Source organism: Artemia sp. Qi Xiang Cuo, chromosome 10 (genome assembly GCF_049724085.1).
Source record: "Artemia sp. Qi Xiang Cuo chromosome 10, ASM4972408v1, whole genome shotgun sequence".
NCBI lineage: Eukaryota > Metazoa > Arthropoda > Branchiopoda > Anostraca > Artemiidae > Artemia > Artemia sp. Qi Xiang Cuo.
In genome coordinates, this window is record NC_142803.1 from 40,443,137 (window position 1) to 40,468,922 (window position 25,786).

The 25,786-nt window shown below is 24.7% G+C and overlaps 1 protein-coding gene across 1 annotated transcript in view; it reads right to left on the reverse strand.

Moving 5' to 3' along the window:
- LOC148947766 (leukotriene A-4 hydrolase-like) overlaps positions 1–25,786 on the reverse strand; it is a 294,121-nt gene that overhangs the window by 33,884 nt on the left and 234,451 nt on the right. Inside the window, exon 12 of the mRNA XM_089095421.1 lies at positions 1,971–2,104. Coding sequence (XP_088951547.1) covers positions 1,971–2,104 — 134 coding nt within the window. The remainder of the gene's footprint in view (positions 1–1,970; positions 2,105–25,786) is intronic.

Genomic DNA, 25,786 nt, shown 5'->3' on the forward strand with positions numbered 1-25,786 from the left:
GGAAAGAAGGCACCGAAAACAATCTTGGGGGGGGGGAGCAGGGCCCCCAGAATCCGCCAGTGAAGAATCCAGCTCTCACCAATGTGAGGAAAAATTGGTAAAATTCAAGAGGATGGTGAATGAAACTCTTATGAAATAATCCATAGCATAAATTATATCGTGGTAACATGTTTTCAAGTAGTTACCTCCGTCTTTATGGCCCCCCCCCCAATGAAGTTGCTCTTGGATGAACTGTTAAAAGCGTTGTGTTAAAAATGAAACTTTGGGAATAGACCTAAAACACAAATAAGGCCCAAGCACAGTGTTTTAAAGCTCATATCTTTGCTAATTCATGATATGCAGGCCAGGCCTAGGTTTTAAATGCCGTTTATTTTAATGGATTATTCAAATAGGTAAGAAAGAAACTTACCACTAGCATCCGAATTTTACCATGAATCCAAATATAACATTCATTTCCATCACAGATGAACTTATTCAAAAGTCAAGCAAGGGTAACCACCCTCAATCAAGAAATAGTGCATTCATGAAGCAAGTACATCTCCCTTCTTTTTAGAAAGTGCGCATTGAATCTCCTTTCGGAATTCAATTTGACATGCAATTGGAACATTTTAGAAGCTTGTTTAGCAATTAGAATTGGAAAAAAACTCCACTAAACAGAAGGGAGTATCACTAAGAAAATGAAAAAAAATTTGCTGCTACTTAAATAGCGAAAAAAAATTACCCAGCTCGGCAATTTTTGGTCCTTTAATCTTGAAAATTAAAGCAAAATCACATTTTCATTTGACATTTTTAGGAAAACAAATGCTAAATCAATCAGCAAATTGGGAAACCTGTGGTAGTATGATGTGTTGAAAAACAGTATTCTTGCAATTAAATTGGTTCTGGTTTTTTCTTAAAACGTCATATGAAAATGTGGCTTAAAACTGGTAATTACTTAAAATCGGAATGTAAGCGACATCCTCTACTGCTACAGTCCGCGACAAATATATGTGCTACAAGTTATTAATTAAAGGATTAGATTACACTTCCGCAATCAATATACTTCAGTAACAGCTATCAGGTGACATCAAATGTGTTAGTAAACAACACTGAGCATATTTATTAAAGAAATTAAAAATTATGTATTTCTGACACTACGGCATATGAGACTGACCCTATAGCCATATTAATACTTAAAAATATACCTTCTAATAATTAATGTTTAACGTTGCATAGAGAGTGATTCTGGATCATAGTAGTTGAAGTCTGGAACGTTGTAAACGCTGAAGTTATATTCCTAGTATTGTTCAAGAATACGATCCTTGCATGCAAAAGGGTCGAGTGACACAATCGAAACACTTTTCATTGAAATTGTCAAAATTCAAAATATATCGTAATTTTTACAATCTAATCTTTTCTGTTACAATTGGCACACAGCCAGTGTAAAACGAAAAGCTTATGCTTGAAATTTCTTCATTTGGTCATTTCAAAAAAAAAGAGAAAAATATTCAACAAATAAAGTTTTAAAAGTCAATAGTTTCAGAGTTGTAATCGAAATCGTAGAAGGATCGACCTCCGTGTCTCGAAACTGCTATACATGTACTACATTTACTGCTTCAGTATTTTCACTAGTATATGTAGCAGCTTTGGTTGTCCCTCTGTGGTACTTTTCTTTGGAGAGAAAAGAAAAAAAACAAGAATTTTTTTTTGAAATTGACTGAGTATTAAATTGACTCACTGTATTAAACTAGGAATTTTAGAGTTTAACTCGTAAGAATTGATAATTTTGTATTCTTGTACGTTTGTCATTGATTTCTTAAGCTGCAAAGTGATTCTTTTATTTTTAATTTGATTCATTTTAGTCGACTATTTCGCCAAATCCAAGTTACCCACAGGTCACAGAGCCTAATGAAATGAAATTCTAAAGTAAACAAATTAGCTTTCATAAAACACACAAATTTGTAAAATTGTCAATATATATCATTTCATACTATGAAAAGGTATCTGAGGAAATAGTTTCAGTTCACGGCCAACAAGGTATCTTGTAATAAACATCCAGCGGTTTTTGATCCTATGATATGTTTTGATGGTTTCGACTCTCTGTTCTTTCCAGTCATACATATCCCTAAAAATGAAAATATACTTGTGACAAAGACAAAATAAATCGTAAATGGTACATGGGGTCTTCATAGTAGGACATGTAAACACAATTCTTTGCTATCGCTGAAGGATCGTTAAATAAATTAAAAAACATTTTGAGGCTATGCAAGACCTTTGTTCCTATTAATTTAAAAACAAAGTTTTGCTGAGGTAAGTAAAGAGCGAAGTTAAAACTTAAAACGAACAAAATTATTGCTTCAAATGCCATCTAACAAGTAGTAATAGTATCATGAGCTACTGGGTTAAGACCCTTCAGGCCATTAGAATGGTTATAGAATAGAGGCAAGACCCCTGAGGGACTAAACCATGCCATTCCTCCTGAGCTTACCCCCATATTTGGGAACTAGGTCATTGATTACACGCCCATATTTGTGAACTAAGGATTGAACAATCCAATTTGGGTCATTGACCTACTTAGAGATAGATATCCGAATTTCTGTCAGAATTTGATTAGCATATATTCAACCTTCAGAAGTCAATTGATCCAAGTACAGAAAAGGGATGACAATTTAAGTAAACAAGTTTAATTGATTTCAAAATTGAACTAATAGAATTTATGATATAATGTATTGTTTAGTATTGGAGTATGCATAAAGTAGAAACTAATAAAGTCTAATTCCTTTTTTTGTAATAGTACGACAGCCCTTAGCCATCAATGAACCAACCTCCATGGCACACAATAATCCACCCCAACTTTTTTGCCTTTTTTTGTACTTTTTAACTTTTTTGAATTTTTTCAACTTTTTTATATCTTAAAATTACATAAAATATACTTAAAACAAAAAAAAAATAAAATTCAATATTTTCGAAATACGAAATGAGAAAGATATAGATATGTTAATCATTAATTTTTAATATTAGACAAATAATGTTTGTAGTAAAAAATTTCTTTTTTTGGGAACAGAATTTTTGAACTAGAAATTTTAGTATAGAGTTTTAGATTAGAGTTTTATTTTAAAGTTTTAGTTTACAGTTTTAGTTTAGTTTTAGATTAGTTTTAGATTAGAGCCTTAGTTTAGAGTTTTATTTTAGACTTTTAGTTTAGTTCTATTTTAAATTTTTAGTTATATTTTTAGTTTGAGAGAGAAAAAGGTTTATTAAAAAAAATACACAAATTAACAACAAAACCCGAAGTTTATTAAAATTGTATGGGTACAAATCACCTTTTAAAAAACCCTACATACACAATTACTACCAGCCAGCCTTAGACCCCCCCCCCCCAAAAAAAAAGGACAAAAAATAATAAGAAGAAAATAAATAAATAAAAATAAACAAAATAAATTAATTTCTAATAATTTCACGACCTAATTGGATACCGAAAACACAAAACTAAAAATCATTCATTCTATTCTACCTCCTCGTCGTCCTCCCAAAAAAAAGTGTCACAATCACTTGAGAGAAAATTCGCCCAGCAAGGATTAAAACTCATATGTAGACAAACACTGTCCTTTTAGTTTACTGCGAAATTCATTTAGCTCATCAATTGTTGATATTGCCTGCGTTAATGGTTCCCGTACCTGAGTACCAACATTTCTTATGGAAAAAACAGATCACTTTGTAATATCCTGAGTTCGCCGAAATAGTGTTGATGTTTTGGTAGAGAAATTATGAAAATTAACACCACTTATAAATATTTCTCTAAAACACTCAGGTAATAACACGTGAGTATATTTAAACATAAAAAGAGCATTATAAAAACGCAATAATCCAGCAATCGGTTATATATTTACTTGAGTATATCCATGTCTAACCGGCATATTATGATTATCTCCAGTTTAAACACGTAGGGCATTATTTTGTAAACTTCTAAGGGGACGAAGGTGAATTAAAAACGTGCTTGACCACACAAGATAACCATATAGAAGGTATGGGTGAACAAAAGAAAAATAAAGCAATCTCATAATGTCCTTCGGAAAAAAGTGCTTCAGTTTCCTCATCATACCAACATTTCTGGCAACTTTGCCACTAACACATGAAATGTGCTCTTTGAAGTTAAGGCACTCATCAACAATCACCCCTAGATACTTTGTCGAAACTTCCCGAGGCAGAATATTTTCACCTAACTGTATTTTTTCAATCCAGGGGTAGTAATTGCTACTTCTCCCATACATTACAAAATGGGATTTTGCATGGTTTAGTTGAAGTCTGTTAACCCTCATCCATTTCTCAATGTTTAACTTGCCAGTATGAAGATTCTGAATAAGCATTTCCCCGGTTTTTGTAGCAACAGTTAGATGCGTTTCATCAGCAAAATAAGGCAAAATAGATTTTGATGCTCCAGTATCCCTACATTTTAAATCAAAAGACAGTCCATTGATAGCATTTCGCAGGTCATCAATATATATATAAGAAACAGTAGTGGCCCCAAAACAGACCCTTGAGGGACACCGAATTCAACACTTTTAACTTGCGATTTAATTTCACCAGCACTGACAAACTGCTTTCTATCTCGGAGAAAAGATTCCAACAGACGATAAAATATACCTCGAAAACCACAATTCCTCAGCTTCACCAGAAGAATTCCATGGTCCACTGCATCAAAGGCTTTCATAATGTCCAAAAAAACAGATGGAACTTTCCACCCTTGGTCCAGGGCATCGTTTACAGAAGTCGTGAGAAAAAGAAGAGCTGGACCGGTCGACATTGCTTTACGGAATCCAAACTGAGTTTTACTAAAATACATTTTATTCTCAAGAAAATCAACCATCCTGCCACTAATCAATTTTTCAAAAACTCTCGATAAAACTGGCAGCAATGAAATAGGCCTATAATCATTCGTCAAATTTTTTCCCCGCCCTTAAAAAGCGGAACCACTCTAGCAATTTTCATAAAATCGGGAAAAACACCAACTTTTAGGCACATATTAAATAGAACACAAACCTGGTCGCATATTTCCGAGAAAACATACTTAAGTACACGCAATGAAAGGAAGTCAGCACCCGAAGCATTATTTCTCATGTTCCACAATCTGGTACGTAATTCACTAGCAGTTACTGGTTTCAGATATGCAGATACATCACTTTCCTCGGGTAAAAACTGGTGGTATGTTCCATCCTCAGAAAATTTTCTCGTGGACTTCGCTATCCGTTTACCAACAATAGAAAAATGGTCACACATATTATCTACAATCGAAGCATCAGTGTTGAAATTTTCAGGAAAAATTGAACTTTTGGAAGGGCTGAGAACAGAGTGAATTACTCTCCACGTTCGCCTGGGATTACCTGCACTTTTTTTAAACTCATTTCGATAATAATTAATTCTCGCTTCTCGTAATAGGTTATTGAGTTCACAATTATATTTCTTGTATCTCGCTTTCGCCTCAGGAGACACTACAGAATATTTATATAGCAGTCTTCAATTTGATATGGCCTTCATCAGTCCTCTAGTAACCCAGGGTTTTCTAGGGGTAACATGAAACGTCGGCTTTTTAATAACTGTACAACTTTCTTTTAGTAATTTAGTTATTTCTGAATACCAGAATGAAAACTTTTCATTCACTTGCAGATCACTACTTTCTAAAAAGTCAAATTGAGTGTTCTTTAATTTTCTTCTGAATATGTTAGGAGCCTCGGCGTGCATTTTTAATACAGAAATTTGTGGTGGTATATTCATAGCTGTAGTAACACCAAACTCTCTATTAACAACAAGTACACCAAAATAATCAGAAACATCATTCAAAATAACATCAGCACAATCATACTTCACATTAACAAATATATTATCCAAAAGTGATTCTGAGCGCAAAGTCACTCGACTACATATATTAACTGTCGGTCTTAAACCGTAACCCAACATAACATTTAAAAACTCACGAACTCTCGGGTTTACATTTACTGAAAATAGATCAAGATTAAAGTCTCCACATACAAAGCATGGGCGATTTGAACCTGACAACTTATCCATTTGCCGCTCCAGCAAATCATTAAATTCCTGCACATTTCCAGATGGAGGTCGATAAACAACCACCACAAAGAAAAATTTTCCTGACTTACAAAGTTCAACCACCATTGATTCAAAAACCATCTCTTTATTCACACGGAGATCATTCCGTATTTTCATTGTAATATTCTTCCTGCAATATAAAGCCAATCCACCATGTAATCGTGATTCCCTATTCTGCGTCACACAGTCATAACTATCAATTTCAAGTAGACTAATTGTATGATTACGAAGCCACGTTTCATTCAATGCAAGGACATCCAACTCAGAATACTTACATAGTTCTGTTAAATAATTAAATGAACTAGAAAGATCTCGACAATTCAAACAGGAAATGCTCAAATTTTTCGGGCCCATAGTAGATTTATTTTCAATGTCAATAGAAAATTTATATTTAACCACTGGAAAATCTTCCATCGTTCTTTCATCATAATCTGGATTTAAGACCCCATTCTCCAGAATATCCCAACTCAACGAATTTTTCTCAAGTTTTTTCAATCTATTATTGTCATAATCCAACTCATTTTTTCAAGACACAAGCTTAGGAGGCAAAAAAGGAAACTCATAGAAAAATTAACTCTACTTACAACAACCACAAGTGATCTCCAGTATCCAGGAGGGCCGCAATCAATTTATAAGTTTAGTCTTACTTTAGATTAATAAGTTTAATTAATAATTAATAGTTTAATTTAATTAATAAGTTTAGTCTTACTTTAGAATTTTTGTTTAGAGTTATAGTTTGGAGTTCTAGTTTAGAGTTTTAGTTTAGTTTTAGTTTAGATTTTAGTTTAGATTTTGATTAGTTTTAGTTTAGAGTTCTAGTTTAGAATTTCAGTTTAGGGTTTTAGTTTAAAGTTATAGTTTATATTTTTAACTTATAATTTAAGTTTATAGCTTTAGTTTCGTTTTAGTTTAGTGTTTTAGTTTAGTTTTAGTTTATTTTTATTTTAGAGTTTTAGTTTTAAGTTTTAGTTTAGAGTTTTAGTTTTTAGTTTTAGTTTAGAGTTTTAGTTATATTTTTAGTTTAGAGTCTTCGTTTAGAGTTCTAGCTTAGACAGCTTCGAGTTTTAGTTTAGAGTTTTAGTTTTGAGTTTTGGTTTTGAGTTTTAGTTTCGTTTTAATTTAGCTTTTAGATTAGTTTTAGTTTAGAGTTCAAGTTTAGAGTTTTAGTTTAGAGTTTTAGTTTAAAGTTATAGTTTAGAGTCTTAGTTTTCAGTTTTAGTTTATAGCTTTAGTTTCGTTTGAGTTCAATGTTTTAGTTTAGTTTTAGATTATTTTTAGTCTAGAGTTTTAGTTTTAAGTTTTAGTTTCAAGTTATAGTTTAGAGTTTTAGTTTTTAGTTTTAGTTTAGAGTTTTGGTTTCGTTTTAGTTTAGACTTTTAGTTATATTTTTATTTTAGAGTCTTAGCTCAGAGTTTTAGTTGAGTTTTAGTTTTGAGTTTTAGTTTAGATTTTTAGTTTTATCTTAGAGTTTTAGTTTCGTTTTAGTTTAGAGTTTTAGTTTAGTTTTAGATTAGTTTTAGTTTAGAGTTTTAGTTTAGACTTTTAGATTAGTTCTAGTTTAGATTTTTAGTTATATTTTTAGTTTAGAGTCTTAGTTTAGAGTTTTAGTTTAGAATATTAGTTTAAGAGTATTAGTTTAAAGTTACAGTTTATAGATTTAGTTTTGAGTTTTAGTTTAGAGTTTTAGTATCGTTTTAGTGAAGATTTTTAGTTTAGCTTTTGATTAATTTTAGTTTAGAGTTCTAGTTTATTGTTTTAGCTTAGAGTTTTAGTTTAAATTTATAGTTTAGAGTTTTAGTTTTGAATTTTAGTTTGTGGCTTTAGTTTCGTTTTAGTTTAGTGTTTTAGTTTAGTTTTATATTATTTTTATTTTATAGTTTTAATTTTTAGTTTAGAGTTTTTATTTTAAAGTTATAGTTTATACTTTTAGTTTAGTTTTAGTTTAGATTTTTAGTTATATTTTTAGTTTAGAGTCTTAGTTTAGAGTTCTAGCTTAGATTTTTAGTTGTATTTTTATTTTAGCTTAGAATTTTAGTTTTGAGTCTTAGGCTAGAGTTTTGATTTAAAATTTTAGTTTAGAGTTTTACTTTTGAGTTTTAGTTTAGAGTTTTAGTTTTGTTTTAGTTTGGAGTTTGAGTTTAGTTTTAGTTTAGATATTTCGTTTAGAGTTTCTAGCTTAGAAATTTACTTTAGAACATTAGTTTAGAGTTTTAGTTTAGAATTTTAGTAAGTTATAGTTTAGGGTTTTAGTTTTGAATTTTAGTTTATAGCTTTATTTTCGTTTTAGTTTAGTGTTTTAGTTTAGTTTTAGATTATTTTTAGTTTAGAGTTTTAGTTTTGAGTTTTAGTTTAGAGTTTTAGTTTAAAGTTATAGTTTAGAGTTTTAGTTTTTAGTTTTAGTTTAGAGTTTTAGTTTCGTTTTAGTTTAAACTTTTAGTTTACTTTTAGTTTATATTTGTATTTATATTTTTAGTTTAGAGTCTTCGTTTGGCGTTCTAGCTTAGACAACTTCGAGTTTTAGTTTAGGGTTTTAGTTTAGAGTTTTAGTCTAGAGTTTTAGTTTCGTTTTAGTTTAGAGTTTTAGTTTAGTTTTAGATTAGTTTTAGTTTAGAGTTTTAGTTTAGCTTTAGATTAGTTTTAGTTTAGAGTTCTAGTTTAGAGTTTTAGTTTAGAGGTTTAGTTTAAAGTTATAGTTTAGACTTTTAGTTTTCAGTTTTAGTTTCGTTTGAGTTTAGTGTTTTAGTTTAGTTTTAGATTATTTTTAGTTTAGAGTTTTAGTTTTAAGTTTTAGTTTAGAGTTTTAGTTTAAAGTTATAGTTTGGAGTTTTAGTTTTTAGTTTTAGTTTAGAGTTTTGGTTTCATTTTAGTTCAGACTTTTAGTTATATTTTTATTTTAGAGTCTTAGCTCAGAATTTTAGTTTAGAGTTTTAGTTTAGGGTTTTAGTTTAGAGTTTTAGTTTAGAGTTTTTAGCTTAGAAATTTAGCTTAGAAATTTAATTTTAGTTTAGAGTTTTAGTTTAGGGTTTTAGTTTAGAGTTTCAGTTTAGAGCATAAGTTTAGAGTTTTAGTTTATTTTAGTTTTGAGTTTTAGTTTAGAGTTTTATTTTCGTTTTAGTTAGTTTTAGTTTAGTTTTAGTTTAGATTTTTAGTTTTGATTTTTTTCTTAGAATTTTATTTTAGAGTTTTATTTTAGAGTTTTTTTTTATTTTTATTTTAGAGTTTTAGTTTAGAGTTTAAGTTTTGAGATTTATTTTAGGTTATGTTTAGTTTTAGCTTAGAGTTTTAGCTTAGAGTTTTATTTTAGATTTTCAGTTTAGAGTTTTAGCTTAGACTTTTAGTTTAGAGTTTTATTTTAAAGATTTAGTTTAGAGTTTTAGTTTAGAGTTTTAATTTAGAGTTTTAGTTTAGCTTTTTAGATTTGAGCTTTAGTTTAGAGTAGAGTTTTACTTTAAAGTTTTAGTTTAGAGTTTTTGTTTAGTTTTAGATTAGTTTTAGATTAGAGTCTTAGTTTAGAGTTTTATTTTGGACTTATAGTTTAGTTCTAGTTTAAATTTTTAGTTATATTTTTAGTTTAGTCTTACTTTAGAATTTTTGTTTAGAGTTATCGTTTGGAGTTCTAGTTTAGAGTTTAGTTCAAAGTTTTAGTTTAGGGTTCTAGTTTAGAGTTTTAGTTTAGAGTCTTAGTTTAGAGTTATAGTTTGAGTTTTATTTTAGATTTTTTAGTTTAGAGTATTAGTTTAGAGTTCTAGTTTAGAGTTTTAGTTTAGAGTTTTAGTTTAAAGTAATAGTTTAGAGTTTTAATTTTTAATTTTAGTTTATAGCTTTAGTTTCGTTTTAGTTTAGTGTTTTAGTTTAGTTTTAGATTATTTTTAGTTTAGAGTTTTAGTTTTAAGTTTTAGTTTAGATTTTTAGTTTTTAGTTTTAGTTTAGAGTTTTAGTTTCGTTTTAGTTTAGACTTTTTGTTTATTTTTAGTTTATATTTTTAGTTATATTTTTAGCTTAGAGTGTTCGTCTAGAGTTCTAGCTTAGATAGCTTCGAGTTTTAGTTTAGAGTATTAGTTTTGAGTTTTGTTTTAGAGTTTTAGTTTCGTTTTGATTTAGATTTTTAGTTTAGATTTTGATTAGTTTTAGTTTAGAGTTTTAGTTTAGGATTTTAGTTTAAAGTTTTAGTTTATAGTTTTAGTTTTTAATTTTAGTTTATAGCTTTAGTTTCGTTTTAGTTTAGTGTTTTAGTTTAGTTTTAGATTATTTTTATTCTAGAGTTTTAGTTTTAAGTTTTAGTTTAGAGTTTTAGTTTTTAGTTTCAGTTTAGAGTTTTAGTTTCGTTTTAGTTTAGACTTTTAGTTTATATTTTTAGTTATATTTTTAGTTTAGAGTCTTCGTTTAGAGTTTTAGCTTAGATAGCTTCGAGTTTAAGTTTTGAGGTTTGGTTTAGAGTTTTAGTTTCGTTTTAGTTTAGAGTTTTAGTTTAGCTTTAGATTAGTTTTAATTTAGAGTTTTAGTTTAGAGTTTTAGTTTAGAGTTTTAGTTTAAAGTTATAGTTTAGAGTCTTAGTTTTCAGTTTTAGTTTATAGCTTTAGTTTCGTTTTAGTTCAGTGTTTTAGTTTAGTTTTATATTATTTTTAGTCTAGAGTTTTAGTTTTGAGTTTTAGTTTAGAGTTTTAGTTTCAAGTTATAGTTTAGAGTTTTATTTTTTAGTTTTATTTTACAGTTTTAGTTTCGTTTTAGTTTAGATTTTAGTTATATTTTTATTTTATAGTCTTAGCTCAGAGTTTTAGTTTAGGGTTTTAGTTTAGAGTTTTAGTCTAGAGTTTTAGTTTCGTTTTATTTTAGAGTTTTAGTTTAGAGTGAAAGTTTTGAGATTCAATTTTAGTTTTAGTTTAGAGTTTTAGTTTAGACTTTTAGATTAGTTGTAGTTTAGATTTTTAGTTATATTTTTAGTTTAGAGTCTTAGTTTGGAGTTTTAGTTTCAAATTTTAGTTTAAGAGTATTAGTTTAAAGTTACAGTTTATAGTTTTAGTTTTGAGTTTTAGTTATGATTTTTAGTTTTAGTTTAGAGTTTTAGTTTCGTGTTAGTTTAGATTTTTATTTTAGTTTTAGATTAGTTTTATTTTAGAGTCTTAGTTTAGACTTTTAGATTAGTTTTATTTTATATTTTTAGTTATATTTTTAGTTTAGAGTCTTAGTTTAGAGTTTTAGTTTAGAAATTTAGTTTAAGAGTATTAGTTTAAAGTTACAGTTTATAGATTTAGTTTTCAGTTTTAGTTTAGAGTTTTAGTATCGTTTTAGTCAAGATTTTTAGTTTAGCTTTAGATTACTTTTAGTTTAGAGTTCTAGTTTAGTGTTTTAGCTTAGAGTTTTAGTTTAAATTTATAGTCTAGAGTTTTAGTTTTGAGTTTTAGTTTGTGGCTTTAGTTTTGTTTTAGTTTAGTTTTTTAGTTTAGTTTTGAATTATTTTTAGTTTATAGTTTTAGATTATAGTTTTTAGTTTAAATTTATAGTTTATACTTTTAGTTTAGTTTTATTTTAGATTTTTAGTTATATTTTTAGTTTAGAGTCTTAGTTTAGAGTTCTAGCTTAGATTTTTAGTTATATTTTTATTTTAGGATCTTAGCTTAGAGTTTTAGAGTTGAGTTTTAGGTTAGAGTTTTAGTTTAAAGTTTTAGTTTAGAGTTTAAGTTTTGAGTTTTAGTTTAGAGTTTTAGTTTTGTTTTAGTTTGGAGTTTGAGTTTAGTTTTAGTTTAGATATTTAGTTTAGAGTATCTAGCTTAGAAATTTAGTTTAGTGTTTTAGTTTAAAGTTATAGTTTAAAGTTTTAGTTTTGAATTTTAGTTTATAGCTTTATTTTCGTTTTAGTTTAGTGTTTTATTTTAGTTTTAGATTATTTTTAGTTTAGAGTTTTATTTTTAAATTTTAGTTTAGAGTTTTAGTTTAAATTTATAGTTTAGAATTTCAGTTTTTAGTTTGAGTTTAGAGTTTTTGTTACGTTTTAGTTTAGACTTTTTGTTTACTTTTAGTTTATATTTTTAGTTATATTTTTTGTTTAGAGTCTTCGTTTAGCGTTCTAGCTTAGACAACTTCGAGTTTTAGTTTAGAGTTTTAGTTTTGAGTTTTAGTTTAGAGTTTTAGTTTCCTTTTAGTTTAGAGTTTTAGTTTAGCTTTAGATTAGTTTTAGTTTAGAGTTTTAGTTTAGAGTTTTAGTTTAGAGGTTTAGTTTAAAGTTATAATTTAGAGTCTTAGTTTTCGGTTTTAGTTTATAGATTTAGTTTCGTTTTAGTTCAATGTTTTAGTTTAGTTTTAGATTATTTTTATTCTAGAGTTTTAGTTTTGAGTTTTCTTTTAGAGTCTTGGTTTCAAGTTTTAGTTTAGATTTTGATTTTTTATTTTTATTTTAGAGTTTTGGTTTGGTTTTAGTTTATACTTTTAATTATATTTTTATTTTAGATTATTATGTAAGTGTTTTGGCTGATTTTTATTTTAGATTTTTATTTTAGATTTTTAGTTTTAGTTTTAGTTTTAGTTTTAGAGTTTTAGTTTAGAGTTTTAGTTTAGGGTTTTAGTTTAGAGTTTTAGCTTTGAGTTAGAGCTTAGAAATTTAGCTTAGAAATTTAGCTTTAGTTTAGAGTTTTAGTTTAGGGTTTTAGTTTAGAGTTTTAGTTTAATTTAGTTTTGAGTTTTAGTTTAGAGTTTTAGTTTCGTTTTAGTTTAGTTTTAGTTTAGTTTTCGTTTATATTTTTTGTTTATAGTTTTAGCTGAGAAATTTAGTTTTGAGTTTTAGTTTAGAGTTTTTGTTTAGTTTTATTTTAGAGTTTGAGTTTAAAGTTAAAGTTTTGAGCTTTATTTTAGTTTATGTTTAGTTTTAGTTTATAGTTTTAGTTTAGAGTTTTAGTTTAGAGTTTCAGTTTAGATTTTTAGTTTAGATTTTTAGTTTAGAGTTTTATTTTAGAGTTTTAGTTTATAGTTTTAGTTTAGTTTTAGATTAGTTTCAGATTAGAGTCTTAATTTAGAGTTTTATTTTAGACTTTTAGTTTAGCTCTAGTTTAAATTTTTAGTTGTATTTTTAGTTTAGTTTTACTTTAGAGTTTTTGTTTAGAGTTATAGTTTGGAATTCTAGTTTAGAGTTTAGTTTAAAGTTTTAGTTTAGTTTTAGTTTAGATTTTTAGTTTAGATTTTTTAGTTTAGAGTTCTAGTTTAGAGTTTTAGTTTAAAGTTTTAGCTTAAAGTTATAGTTTAGAGTTTTAGTTTTGAATTTTAGTTTAGTTTTAGAATTTTAGTTTTAGATTATTTTTAGTTTAGAGTTTTAGTTTTAAGTTTTAGTTTAGAGTTTTAGTTTTTAGTTTTAGTTTAGAGTTTTAGTTTCGTTTTAGTTTAGACTTTTTGTTTAGTTTTAGTTTATATTTTTAGTTATATTTTTAGTTTAGAGTCTTCGTTTAGAGTTATAGCGTAGATAGCTTCAAGTTTTAGTTTAGAGTATTAGTTTTGAGTTTTGGTTTAGAATTTTAGTTTCGTTTTGATTTAGATTTTTATTTTAGATTTTGATTAGTTTTAGTTTAGAGTTCTAGTTTAGATTTTTAGTTTAGTTTTAGTTTAAAGTTATAGTTTAGAGTTTTAGTTTTGAATTTTAGTTTATAGCTTTAGTTTCGTTTTAGTTTAGTTTTAGGTTATTTTTAGATTAGAGTTTTAGTTTTAAGTTTTATTTTAGAGTTTTAGTTTTAATTTTTATTTTAGAGTTTTAGTTTTTAGTTTCAGTTTAGAGTTTTAGTTTCGTTTTAGTTTAGACTTCTAGTTTACTTTTAGTTTATCATTTTAGTTATATTTTTAGTTTAAAGTCTTTGTTTAGAGTTCTAGCTTAGATATCTTCGAGTTTAAGTTTTGAGTTTTGGTTTGAAGTTTTAGTTTCGTTTTAGTTTAGAGTTTTAGTTTAGCTTTAGATTAGTTTTAGTTTAGAGTTCTAGTTTAAAGTTTTAGTTTAGAGTTTTAGTTTAAAGTTATAGTTTAGAGTTTTAGTTTTCAGTTTTAGTTTATAGCTTTAGTTTCGTTTGAGTTTAATGTTTTAGTTTAGTTTTGGATTATTTTTAGTTCAGAGTTTTAGTTTTGAGTTTTAGTTTAGATTTTTAGTTTAGAGTTTTGGTTTAGAGTTTTAGTTTCGTTTTAGTTTAGAGTTTTAGTTTAGTTTTAGATTAGTTTTAGTTTAGAGTCTTAGTTTAGACTTTTAGATTAGTTCTAGTTTAGATTTTTAGTTATATTTTTAGTTTAGAGTCTTAGTTTAGAGTTTTAGTTTAGAATATTAGTTTAAGAGTATTAGTTTAAAGTTACAGTTTATAGTTTTAGTTTTGAGTTTTAGTTTAGAGTTTTAGTATCGTTTTAGTTAATATTTTTAGTTTAGCTTTAGATTACTTTTAGTTTAGAGTTCTAGTTTAGTGTTTTAGCTTAGAGTTTTTTTTTAGTGTTTTAGAGTTTTAGTTTTAGTAATATTTTTAGTTATAGTTTGGAATTCTAGTTTAGAGTTTAGTACGAAGTTTTAGTTTAGGGTTCTAGTTTAGAGTTTTAGTTTAGTGTCTTAGTTTAGAGTTTTAGTTTAGTTTTAGTTTAGATTTTTAGTTTAGATTCTGATTAGTTTTAGTTTAGAGTTCTAGTTTAGAGTTTTAGTTTAGAGTTTTAGTTTAAAGTTATAGTTTAGAGTTTTAGTTTTTAATTTTAGTTTATAGCTTTAGTTTCGTTTTAGTTTAGTGTTTTAGTTTAGTTTTAGATTATTTTTATTTTAGAGTTTTAGTTTTAAGTTTTAGTTTAGAGTTTGGACTTTTAGATTAGTTCTAGTTTAGATTTTTAGTTATATTTTTAGTTTAGAGTCTTAGTTTAGAGTTTTAGCTTAGAATTTTAGTTTAAGAGTATTAGTTTAAAGTTACAGTTTAAAGTTACAGTTTATAGTTTTAGTTTTGAGTTTTAGTTTAGAGTTTTAGTATCGTTTTAGTTAATATTTTTAGTTTAGCTTTCGATTACTTTTAGTTTAGAGTTCTAGTTTAGTGTTTTAGCTTAGAGTTTTAGTTTAAATTTATAGTTTAGAGTTTTAGTTTTGAGTTTTAGTTTGTGGCTTTAGTTTCGTTTTAGTTTAGTGTTTTAGTTTAGTTTTAGATTATTTTTATTTTATAGTTTTAATTTTTAGATTAGAGTTTTTAGTTTAAAGTTATAGTTTAGACTTTTAGTTTAGTTTTAGTTTAGATTTTTAGTTATATTTTTAGTTTAGAGTCTTAGTTTAGAGTTCTAGCTTAAGTTTTTGATTATATTTTTATTTTAGGGTCTTAGCTTAGAGTCTTAGTTTTGAGTTTTAGGTTAGAGTTTTAGTTTAAAGTTTTAGTTTAGAGTTTTAGTTTTGAGTTTTAGTTTAGAGTTTTAGCTTTGTTTTAGTTTCGAGTTTTAGTTTAGTTTTAGTTTAGATATTTAGTTTAGAGTTTCTAGCTTAGAAATTTAGTTTAGAGTATTAGTTTAAAATTTGAGTTTAAAGTTATAGTTTAGAGTTTTAGTTTTGAATTTTAGTTTATAGCTTTAGTTTCGTTTTAGTTTAGTGTTTTAGTTTAGTTTTAGATTATTTTTATTTTAGAGTTTTAGTTTTAAGTTTTAGTTTTGAGTTTTAGTTTAGAGTTTTAGTTTACAGTTATAGTTTAGAGTTTTAGTTTTTAGTTTTAGTTTACAGTTTTAGTTTCGTGTTATTTTATACTTTGATTTTAGTTTTATTTTCTATTTGTAGTTACATTTTTATTTTAGAGTCTTAGTTTAGCGTTTTAGCTTAGATAGCTTCGAGTTTTAGTTTAGAGTTTTAGTTTTGAGTTTTAGTTTAGTTTTAGACTAGTTTTAATTTAGAGTTTTAGTTTAGACTTTTAGATTAGTTATAGTTTAGGTTTTTAGTTATATTTTTATTTTAGATCCTTAGTTTAGAGTTTTAGTTTATAATTTTAATTTCGAGTATTTGTTTAAAGTTACAGTTTATAGTTTTAGTTTTAGTTTAGAGTTTTAGTATCGTTTTAGTTAAGTGTTTTAGTTTAGCTTTAGATTAGTTTTAGTTTAGAGTTCTAGTTTAGTGTTTTAGCTTAGAGTTTTAGTTTAAATTTATAGTCTAGAGTTTTAGTTTTGAGTTTTAGTTTGTGGCTTTAGTTTCGTTTTAGTTTATTGTTTTATTTTATTTTTAGATTATTTTTAGTTTATAGTTTTAATTTTTAGTTTAGATTTTTTATTTTAAAGTTATAGTTTGTACTTTTAGTTTAGTTTTAGTTTAGATTTTTATTTATATTTTTAGTTTAGAGTCTTAGTTTAGAGTTCTAGCTTAGATTTTTAGTTATATTTTTATTTTAGGGTCTTAGCTTAGAGTTTTAGCTTTGAGTTTTAGGTTAGAGTTTTAGTTTAAAGTTTTAGTTTTAAGTTTTAGTTTAGAGTTTTAGTTTAAAGTTATAGTTTAGAGTTTCAGTTTTTTGTTTTAGTTTATAGTTTTAGTTTCGTTTTAGTTTAGACTTTTAGTTTACTTTTAGTTTATATTTTTAGATATATTTTTATTTTATAGTCTTAGTTTATAGTTTTATCTTAGATAGCTTAAAGTTTTAGTTTAGAGTTTTAGTTTTGAGCTTTAGTTTAGAGTTTTAGTTTACTTTTAGTTTAGAGTTTTAGTTTAGCTTTAGATTAGTTTTAGTTTAGAGTTATAGTTTAGAGTTTTAGTTTAGAGATTTAGTTTAGAGTTTTATTTTAAAGTTTTAGTTTAGAGTTTTAGTTTAGTTTTAGATTAGTTTTGGATTAGAGTCTTAGTTTAGAGTTTTATTTTAGACTTTTAGTTTAGTTCTAGTTTAAATTTTTAGTTATATTTTTAGTTTAGTCTTACTTTAGAATTTTTGTTTAGTGTTATAGTTTGGAATTCTAGTTTAGAGTTTAGTTTAAGGTTTTAGTTTAGTTTTAGTTTAGATTTTTAGTTTAGATTTGGATTAGTTTTAGTTTAGAGTTCTAGTTTAGAGTTTTAGTTTAGAGTTTTAGTTTAAAGTAATAGTTTAGAGTTTTAATTTTTAATTTTATTTTATAGCTTTAGTTTCGTTTTAGTTTAGTGTTTTAGGTTAGTTTTAGATTATTTTTAGTCTAGAGTTTTAGTTTTAAGTTTTAGTTTAGAGTTTTAGTTTAAAGTTATAGTTTAGAGTTTTAGTTTTTAGTTTTAGTTTAGAGTTTTAGTTTCGTTTTAGTTTAAACTTTTAGTTTAATTTTAGTTTGTATTTTTAGTTATATTTTTAGTTTAGAGTCTTAGTTTAGAGTTTTAGCTTATATATCTTCGAGTTTTAGTTTAGAGTTTTAGTTTAGAGTTTAGTTTCCTTTTAGTTTAGAGTTTTAGTTTAGCTTTGGATTAGTTTTAGTTTAGAGTTCTAGTATAGAGTTTTAGTTTAGAGGTTTAGTTTAAAGTTATAGTTTAGAGTTTTAGTTTTCGGTTTTAGTTTATAGCTTTAGTTTCGTTTGAGTTTAGTGTTTTAGTTTAGTTTTAGATTATTTTTAGTTTAGAGTTTTAGTTTTAAGTTTTAGTTTATAGTTTTGGTTTCGTTTTAGTTTATTCTTTTATTTATATTTTTTTTTAGAGTCTTATCTCAGAGTTTTGGTTAAGAGTTTTAGTTTTGAGTTTTCGTTTAGAGTTTTAGTTTTGAGTTTTAGTTTAGAGTTTTAGTTTTTAGTTTTAGTTTAGAGTTTTGGTTTCGTTTTAGTTTAGACTTTTAGTTATATTTTTATTTTAGAGTCTTAGCTCAGTGTTTTGGCTTAGAGTTTTAGTTTTGAGTTTTAGTTTAGAGTTTTAGTTTAAAGTTATAGTTTAGAGTTTTAGTTTTTAGTTTTAGTTTAGAGTTTTAGTTTCGTTTTGGTTTAGACTTTTAGTTATATTTTTATTTTAGATTCTTAGCTCATAGTTTTGGTTTAGAGTTTTAGTTTAGAGTGTTAGTTTTGATTGTCACTTTAGAGTTTTAGTTTTGAGTTTTAGTTTAGAGTTTTAGTTTAGTTTTAGATTAGTTTTAGTTTAGAGTTTTAGTTTAGACTTTTAGATTAGTTCTAGTTTAGATTTTTAGTTATATTTTTAGTTTAGAGTCTTAGTTTAGAGTTTTAGTTTAGAATTTTAGTTTAGAGTAATAGTTTAAAGTTACAGTTTATAGTTTTAGTTTTGAGTTTTAGTTTAGAGTTTTAGTATCGTTTTAGTTAAGAGTTTTAGTTTAGCTTAGATTAGTTTTAGTTAAGAGTTCTAGTTTAGTGTTTTAGCTTAGAGTTTTAGTTTAAATTTATAGTTTAGATTTTCAGTTTTGAGTTTTAGTTTGTGGCTTTAGTTTCGTTTTAGTTTAGTGTTAGTTTAGTTTTAGATTATTTTTAGTTTATAGTTTTAAGTTTTAGTTTAGAGTTTTTATTTTAAATTTATATTTTAGACTTTTATTTTAGTTTAATTTTAGATTTTTAGTTATATTTTTAGTTTAGAGTCTTAGTTTAGAATCCTAGCTTAGATTTTTAGTTATATTTTTATTTTAGGGTCTTAGCTTAGAGTTTTAGTTTTGAGTTTTGGGTTAGAGTTTTAGTTTAAAGTTTTAGTTTAGAGTTTTAGTTTTGAGTTTTAGTTTACAGTTTTAGTTTTGTTTTAGTTTGGAGTTTGAGTTTAGTATTAGTTTATATATTTAGTTTAGAGTTTCTAGCTTGGAAATTTTGTTTAGAATTTTAGTTTAGAGTTTTAGTTTAGGGTTTTAGTTTAAAGTTATAGTTTATAGTTTTAGTTTTGAATTTTAGTTTATAGCTTTAGTTTCGTTTTAGTTTAGTGTTTTAGTTTAGTTTTAGATTATTTTTAGTTTAGAGTTTTAGTTTTAATTTTTATTTTATATTTTTATTTTAAAGTTATAGTTTATAGTTTTAGTTTTTAGTTTTAGTTTACAGTTTTAGTTTCGTTTTAGTTTAAACTTTTAGTTTACTTTTAGTTTCTATTTTTAGTTATATTTTTAGTTTAGAGTCTTAGTTTAGAGTTTTAGCTTAGATAGCTTCGAGTTTTAGTTTAGAGTTTTAGTTTAGAGTTTTAGTTTCCTTTTAGTTTAGAGTTTTAGTTTAGCTTTAGATTAGTTTTAGTTTAGAGTTCTAGTTTAGAGTTTTAGTTTAGAGGTTTAGTTTAAAGTTATAGTTTAGAGTTTTAGTTTTCGGTTTTAGTTTATAGCTTTAGTTTCGTTTGAGTTTAGTGTTTTAGTTTAGTTTTAGATTATTTTTAGTTTAGAGTTTTAGTTTTAAGTTTTAGTTTAGAGTTTTGGTTTCGTTTTAGTTTATACTTTTATTTATATTTTTTTTTATAGTATTATATCAGAGTTTTGGTTAAGAGTTTTAGTTTTTAGTTTTAGTTTAGAGTTTTAGTTTTGAGTTTTAGTTTAGAGTTTTAGTTTAAAGTTATAGTTTAGAGTTTTAGTTTTTAGTTTTAGTTTAGAGTTTTGGTTTCGTTTTGGTTTATACTTTTATTTATATTTGTATTTTAGATTATTATCTCATAGTTTTGGTTTAGAGTTTTACTTTAGAGTGTTAGTTTTGAGTTTTAGTTTAGAGTTTTAGTTTAGTTTTAGATTAGTTTTAGTTTAAAGTTTTAGTTTAGACTTTTAGATTAGTTCTAGTTTAGATTTTTAGTTATATTTTTAGTTTAGAGTCTTAGTTTAGAGTTTTAGTTTAGAATTTTAGTTTAGAGTAATAGTTTAAAGTTACAGTTTATAGTTTTAGTTTTGAGTTTTAGTTTAGAGTTTTAGTATCGTTTTAGTTAAGAGTTTTAGTTTAGCTTAGATTAGTTTTAGTTAAGAGTTCTAGTTTAGTGTTTTAGCTTAGAGTTTTAGTTTAAATTTATAGTTTAGATTTTCAGTTTTGAGTTTTAGTTTGTGGCTTTAGTTTCGTGTTAGTTTGGTGTTAGTTTAGTTTTATATTATTTTTAGTTTATAGTTTTAAGTTTTAGTTTAGAGTTTTTATTTTAAATTTATAGTTTAGACTTTTATTTTAGTTTTAGTTTAGATTTTTATTTATATTTTTAGTTTATAGTATTAGTTTAGAGTCCTAGATTGGATTTTTAGTTATATTTTTATTTTAGAGTCTTAGCTTAGAGTCTTAGTTTAGAGTTTTAGGTTATAGATTTAGTTTAAAGTAATAGCTTAGAGTTTGAGTTTATATTTTTAGTTCAGAGTTTTAGCTTTGTTTTAGTTTGGAGTTTTAGTTTAGTTTTAGTTTATATATTTAGTTTATAGTTTCTAGCTTGGAAATTTTGTTTAGAATTTTAGTTTAGAGTTTTAGTTTAGGGTTTTAGTTTAGAGTTTTAGTTTAGAGTTTTAGTTTTGAATTTTAGTTTATAGCTTTAGTTTCGTTTTAGTTTAGTGTTTTAGTTTAGAGTTTTAGTTTAAATTTATAGTTTAGATTTTCAGTTTTTAGTTTTAGTTTGTGGCTTTAGTTTCGTTTTAGTTTAGTTTTAGTTTATTTTTAAATTATTTTTAGTTTATAGTTTTAAGTTTTAGTTTAGAGTTTTTAGTTTAAAGTTATAGTTTGGACTTTTAGTTTAGTTTTAGTTTAGATTTTTAGTTATATTTTTAGTTTAGAGTCTTAGTTTAGAATTCTATCTTGGATTTTTAGTTGTATTTTTATTTTAGGGTCTTAGCTTAGAGTCTTAGTTTTGAGTTTTGGGTTAGAGTTTTAGTTTAAAGTTTTAGTTTAGAGTTTTAGTTTTGAGTTTTAGTTTACAGTTTTAGTTTTGTTTTAGTTTGGAGTTTGAGTTTAGTTTTAGTTTATATATTTAGTTTAGAGTTTCTGGCTTAAAAACTTAGTTTAGAATTTTAGTTTAGTTTTTTAGTTTAGGGTTTTAGTTTAGAGTTTTAGTTTAGAGTTTTTAGCTTAGAAATTTAGCTTAGAAATTTAATTTTAGTTTAGAGTTTTAGTTTAGTGTTTTAGTTTAGAGTTTCAGTTTAGAAATGTAGTTTTAGTTTAGATTTTTAGTTTAGAGTATAAGTTTAGAGTTTTAGTTTTTTTTAGTTTTGAGTTTTAGTTTAGAGTTTTAGTTTTGTTTTAGTTAGTTTTAGTTTAGTTTTCGTTTAGATTTTTAGTTTAGAGTTTTAGCTGAGAAATTTAGTTTAGAGTTTTAGTTTAGAGTTTTTGTTTATTTTTATTTTAGAGTTTGAGTTTATAGTTTAAGTTTTGAGATTTAATTTAGGTTATGTTTATCGTTTTAGTTTATAGTTTTCGTTTGCAGTTTCAGTTTAGGGTTTTAGTTTATTTTTAGTTTAGAGTTTTAGTTTAGAGTTATAGTTTAAAGCTTCAGTTTAGAATTACAGTTTAAAGTTTTAGTTGACAATCTAGACTTGGAGTTCTTTTTTATATTTTCAACGAAGAGTTTCAGCTACGAGTTTTAGCCTAGATTTTTCGCTCTGACTCTTATTTAAGAGTTTTAGCATAGATTTTTATTTTTGGATTTTAGTTTTGATTTTTGGTTTACAGTTTTAGTTTAGTTTTAGTTTAGAGTTTTAGTTTAGTTTTAGGTTAGTTTTAGTTTAGAGTTTTAAGTTTAGAATTTTAGATTAGTTCTGGTTTAGATTTTTAGTTATATTTATAGTTTAGAGTCTTATTTTAGAGTTTTAGTTTAGAATTTTAGTTTAGAGTACTAGTTTAAATTTACAGTTTATAGTTTTAGTTTTAAGTTTTAGTTTAGAGTTTTAGTATCGTTTTAGTTAAGAGTTTTAGTTTAGCTTTAGATTAGTTTTAGTTAAGAGTTCTAGTTTATTGTTTCAGCTTAGAGTTTTAGTTTAAGTTTATAGTTTAGAGTTTTAGTTTTGAGTTTTAGTTTGTGGCTATAGTTTCGTTTTAGTTTAGTGTTTTATTTTAGTTTTGGATTATTTTTAGTTTATAGTTTTAGTTTAGATTTTTTAGTTTAAAGTTATAGTTTGGACTTTTAGTTTAGATTTTTAGTTATATTTTTATTTTAGGATCTTAGCTTAGAGTTTTAGAGTTGAGTTTTAGGTTAGAGTTTTAGTTTAAAGTTTTAGTTTAGAGTTTAAGTTTTGAGTTTTAGTTTAGAGTTTTAGTTTTGTTTTAGTTTGGAGTTTGAGTTTAGTTTTAGTTTAGATATTTAGTTTAGAGTATCTAGCTTAGAATTTTAGTTTAGAATTTTAGTATAGAGTTTTTGTTTTGAGTTTTAGTTTAGAGTTTTAGTTTAAAGTTATAGTTTAAAGTTTTAGTTTTGAATTTTAGTTTATAGCTTTATTTTCGTTTTAGTTTAGTGTTTTATTTTAGTTTTAGATTATTTTTAGTTTAGAGTTTTATTTTTAAATTTTAGTTTAGAGTTTTAGTTTAAATTTATAGTTTAGAATTTAATTTTTTAGTTTGAGTTTAGAGTTTTTGTTACGTTTTAGTTTAAACTTTTAGTTTACTTTTAGTTTCTATTTTTAGTTATATTTTTAGTTTAGAGTCTTCGTTTAGAGTTTTAGCTTAGATAGCTTCGAGTATTAGTTTAGAGTTTTAGTTTAGCTTATTAGTTTGGAGTTTTAGTTTAGCTTTAGTTTAGAGTTTTAGTTTAGAGTATTAGCTTAGAGTTTTAGTTTAGAGTTTTAGTTTAAAGTTTTAGTTTTGAGTTTTAGTTTTCAGTTTTAGTTTATAGCTTTAGTTTCGTTTGAGTTTAGTGTTTTAGTTTAGTTTTAGATTATTTTTAGTTTAAAGTTTTAGTTTTAAGTTTTAGTTTAGAGTTTTAGTTTAAAGTTATAGTTTATAGTTTTAGTTTTTAGTTTTAGTTTAGAGTTTTGGTTTCATTTTAGTTTAGACTTTTATTTATATTTTTATTTTAGAGTCTTAGCTCAGAGTTTTAGTTTAGAGTTTTAGTTTTGAGTTTTAGTTTAGAGTTTTAGTTTTGGTTTTAGTTCTAGTTTTAGAGTTTTAGTTTAGAGTTTTAGTTTAGGGTTTTAGTTTAGAGTTTTAGCTTTGAGTTAGAGCTTAGAAATTTAGCTTAGAAATTTAGCTTTAGTTTAGAGTTTTAGTTTAGGGTTTTAGTTTAGAGTTTTCGTTTAATTTAGTTTTGAGTTTTCGTTTAGAGTTTTAGTTTCGTTTTAGTTTAGTTTTATTTTAGTTTTTGTTTCGATTTTTAGTTTAGAGTTTTAGCTGAGAAATTTAGTTTGGAGTTTTAGTTTAGAGTTTTTGTTTAGTTTTATTTTAGAGTTTGAGTTTAAAATTAAAGTTTTGAGCTTTAATTTAGTTTATGTTTAGTTTTAGTTTATAGTTTCGTTTTAGTTTAGTTTTAGGTTATTTTTAGATTAGAGTTTTAGTTTTAAGTTTTATTTTAGAGTTTTAGTTTTAAGTTTTATTTTAGAGTTTTATTTTTTAGTTTCAGTTTAGAGTTTTAGTTTCGTTTTAGTTTAGACTTCTAGTTTACTTTTAGTTTATCATTTTAGTTATATTTTTAGTTTAAAGTCTTTGTTTAGAGTTCTATCTTAGATAGCTTAGAGTTTTAGTTTTGAGTTTTTGTTTGAAGTTTTAGTTTCGTTTTAATTTAGCTTTTAGATTAGTTTTAGTTTAGAGTTCAAGTTTAAAGTTTTAGTTTAGAGTTTTAGTTTAAAGTTATAGTTTAGAGTCTTAGTTTTCAGTTTTAGTTTATAGCTTTAGTTTCGTTTGAGTTTAATGTTTTAGTTTAGTTTTAGATTATTTTTAGTTCAGAGTTTTAGTTTTGAGTTTTAGTTTATATTTTTATTTTAGAGTTTTAGTTTAGAGTTTTAGATTAGTTTTAGTTTAGAGTTTTAGTTTAGTTTTAGATTAGTTTTAGTTTAGAGTTTTAGTTTAGACTTTTAGATTAGTTCAAGTTTAGATTTTTAGTTATATTTTTAGTTTAGAGTCTTAGTTTAGAGTATTAGTTTAGAATTTTAGTTTAAGAGTATTAGTTCAAAGTTACAGTTTATAGTTTTAGTTTTGAGTTTTAGTTTAGAGTTTTAGTATCGTTTTAGTTAATATTTTTAGTCTAGCTTTAGATTACTTTTAGTTTAGAGTTCTAGTTTAGTGTTTTAGCTTAGAGTTTTTTTTTTTAGTGTTTTAGAGTTTTAGTTTTAGTAATATTTTTAGTTATAGTTTGGAATTCTAGTTTAGAGTTTAGTACAAAGTTTTAGTTTAGGGTTCTAGTTTAGAGTTTTAGTTTAGTGTCTTAGTTTAGAGTTTTAGTTTAGTTTTAGTTTAGATTTTTAGTTTAGATTTTGATTAGTTTTAGTTTACAGTTCTAGTTTAGAGTTTTAGTTTAGAGTTTTAGTTTAAAGTTAGAGTTTAGAGTTTTAGTTTTGAATTTTAGTTTATAGCTTTAGTTTCGTTTTAGTTTAGTGTTTTAGTTTAGTTTTAGATTATTTTTATTTTAGAGTTTTAGTTTTAAGTTTTAGTTTAGAGTTTGGACTTTTAGATTAGTTCTAGTTTAGATTTTTAGTTATATTTTTAGTTTAGAGTCTTAGTTTAGAGTTTTAGCTTAGAATTTTAGTTTAAGAGTATTAGTTTAAAGTTACAGTTTAAAGTTACAGTTTATAGTTTTAGTTTTGAGTTTTAGTTTAGAGTTTTAGTATCGTTTTAGTTAATATTTTTAGTTTAGCTTTCGATTACTTTTAGTTTAGAGTTCTAGTTTAGTGTTTTAGCTTAGAGTTTTAGTTTAAATTTATAGTTTAGAGTTTTAGTTTTGAGTTTTAGTTTGTGGCTTTAGTTTCGTTTTAGTTTAGTGTTTTAGTTTAGTTTTAGATTATTTTTATTTTATATTTTTAATTTTTAGTTTATAGTTTTTATTTTAAAGTTATATTTTAGACTTTTAGTTTATTTTTAGTTTAGATTTTTAGTTATATTTTTAGTTTAGAGTCTTAGTTTAGAGTTCTAGCTTAAGTTTTTGATTATATTTTTATTTTAGGGTCTTAGCTTAGAGTTTTAGTTTTGAGTTTTAGTTTAGAGTTTTAGTTTAAAGTTTTATTTTAGAGTTTTAGTTTTGAGTTTTAGTTTAGAGTTTTAGTTTTGTTTTAGTTTGGAGTTTGAGTTTAGTTTTAGTTTAGATATTTAGTTTAGAGTTTCTAGCTTAGAAATTTAGTTTAGAATTTTAGTTTAGAATTTTAGTTTAAAGTTATAGTTTAGAGTTTTAGTTTTGAATTTTAGTTTATAGCTTTAGTTTAGTTTTAGTTTAGTTTTTTAGTTTAGTTTTAGATTATTTTTATTTTAGAGTTTTAAGTTTTAGTTTTAAGTTTTAGTTTAGAGTTTTAGTTTAAAGTTATAGTTTAGAGTTTTAGTTTTTAGTTTTAGTTTAGAGTTTTAGTTTCGTTTTAGTTTATACTTTTAGTTTACTTTTAGTTTATATTTGTAGTTACATTTTTAGTTTAGAGTCTTCGTTTAGCGTTCTAGCTTAGATAGCTTCGAGTTTTAGTTTAGAGTTTTAGTTTTGAGTTTTAGTTTAGTTTTAGACTAGTTTTAATTTAGAGTTCTAGTTTAGACTTTTAGATTAGTTATAGTTTAGGTTTTTAGTTATATTTTTAGTTTAGATCCTTAGTTTAGAGTTTTAGTTTAGAATTTTAATTTCGAGTATTTGTTTAAAGTTACAGTTTATAGTTTTAGTTTTGAGTTTTAGTTTAGAGTTTTAGTATCGTTTTAGTTAAAAGTTTTAGTTTAGCTTTAGATTAGTTTTAGTTTATAGTTCTAGTTTAGTGTTTTAGCTTAGAGTTGTAGTTTA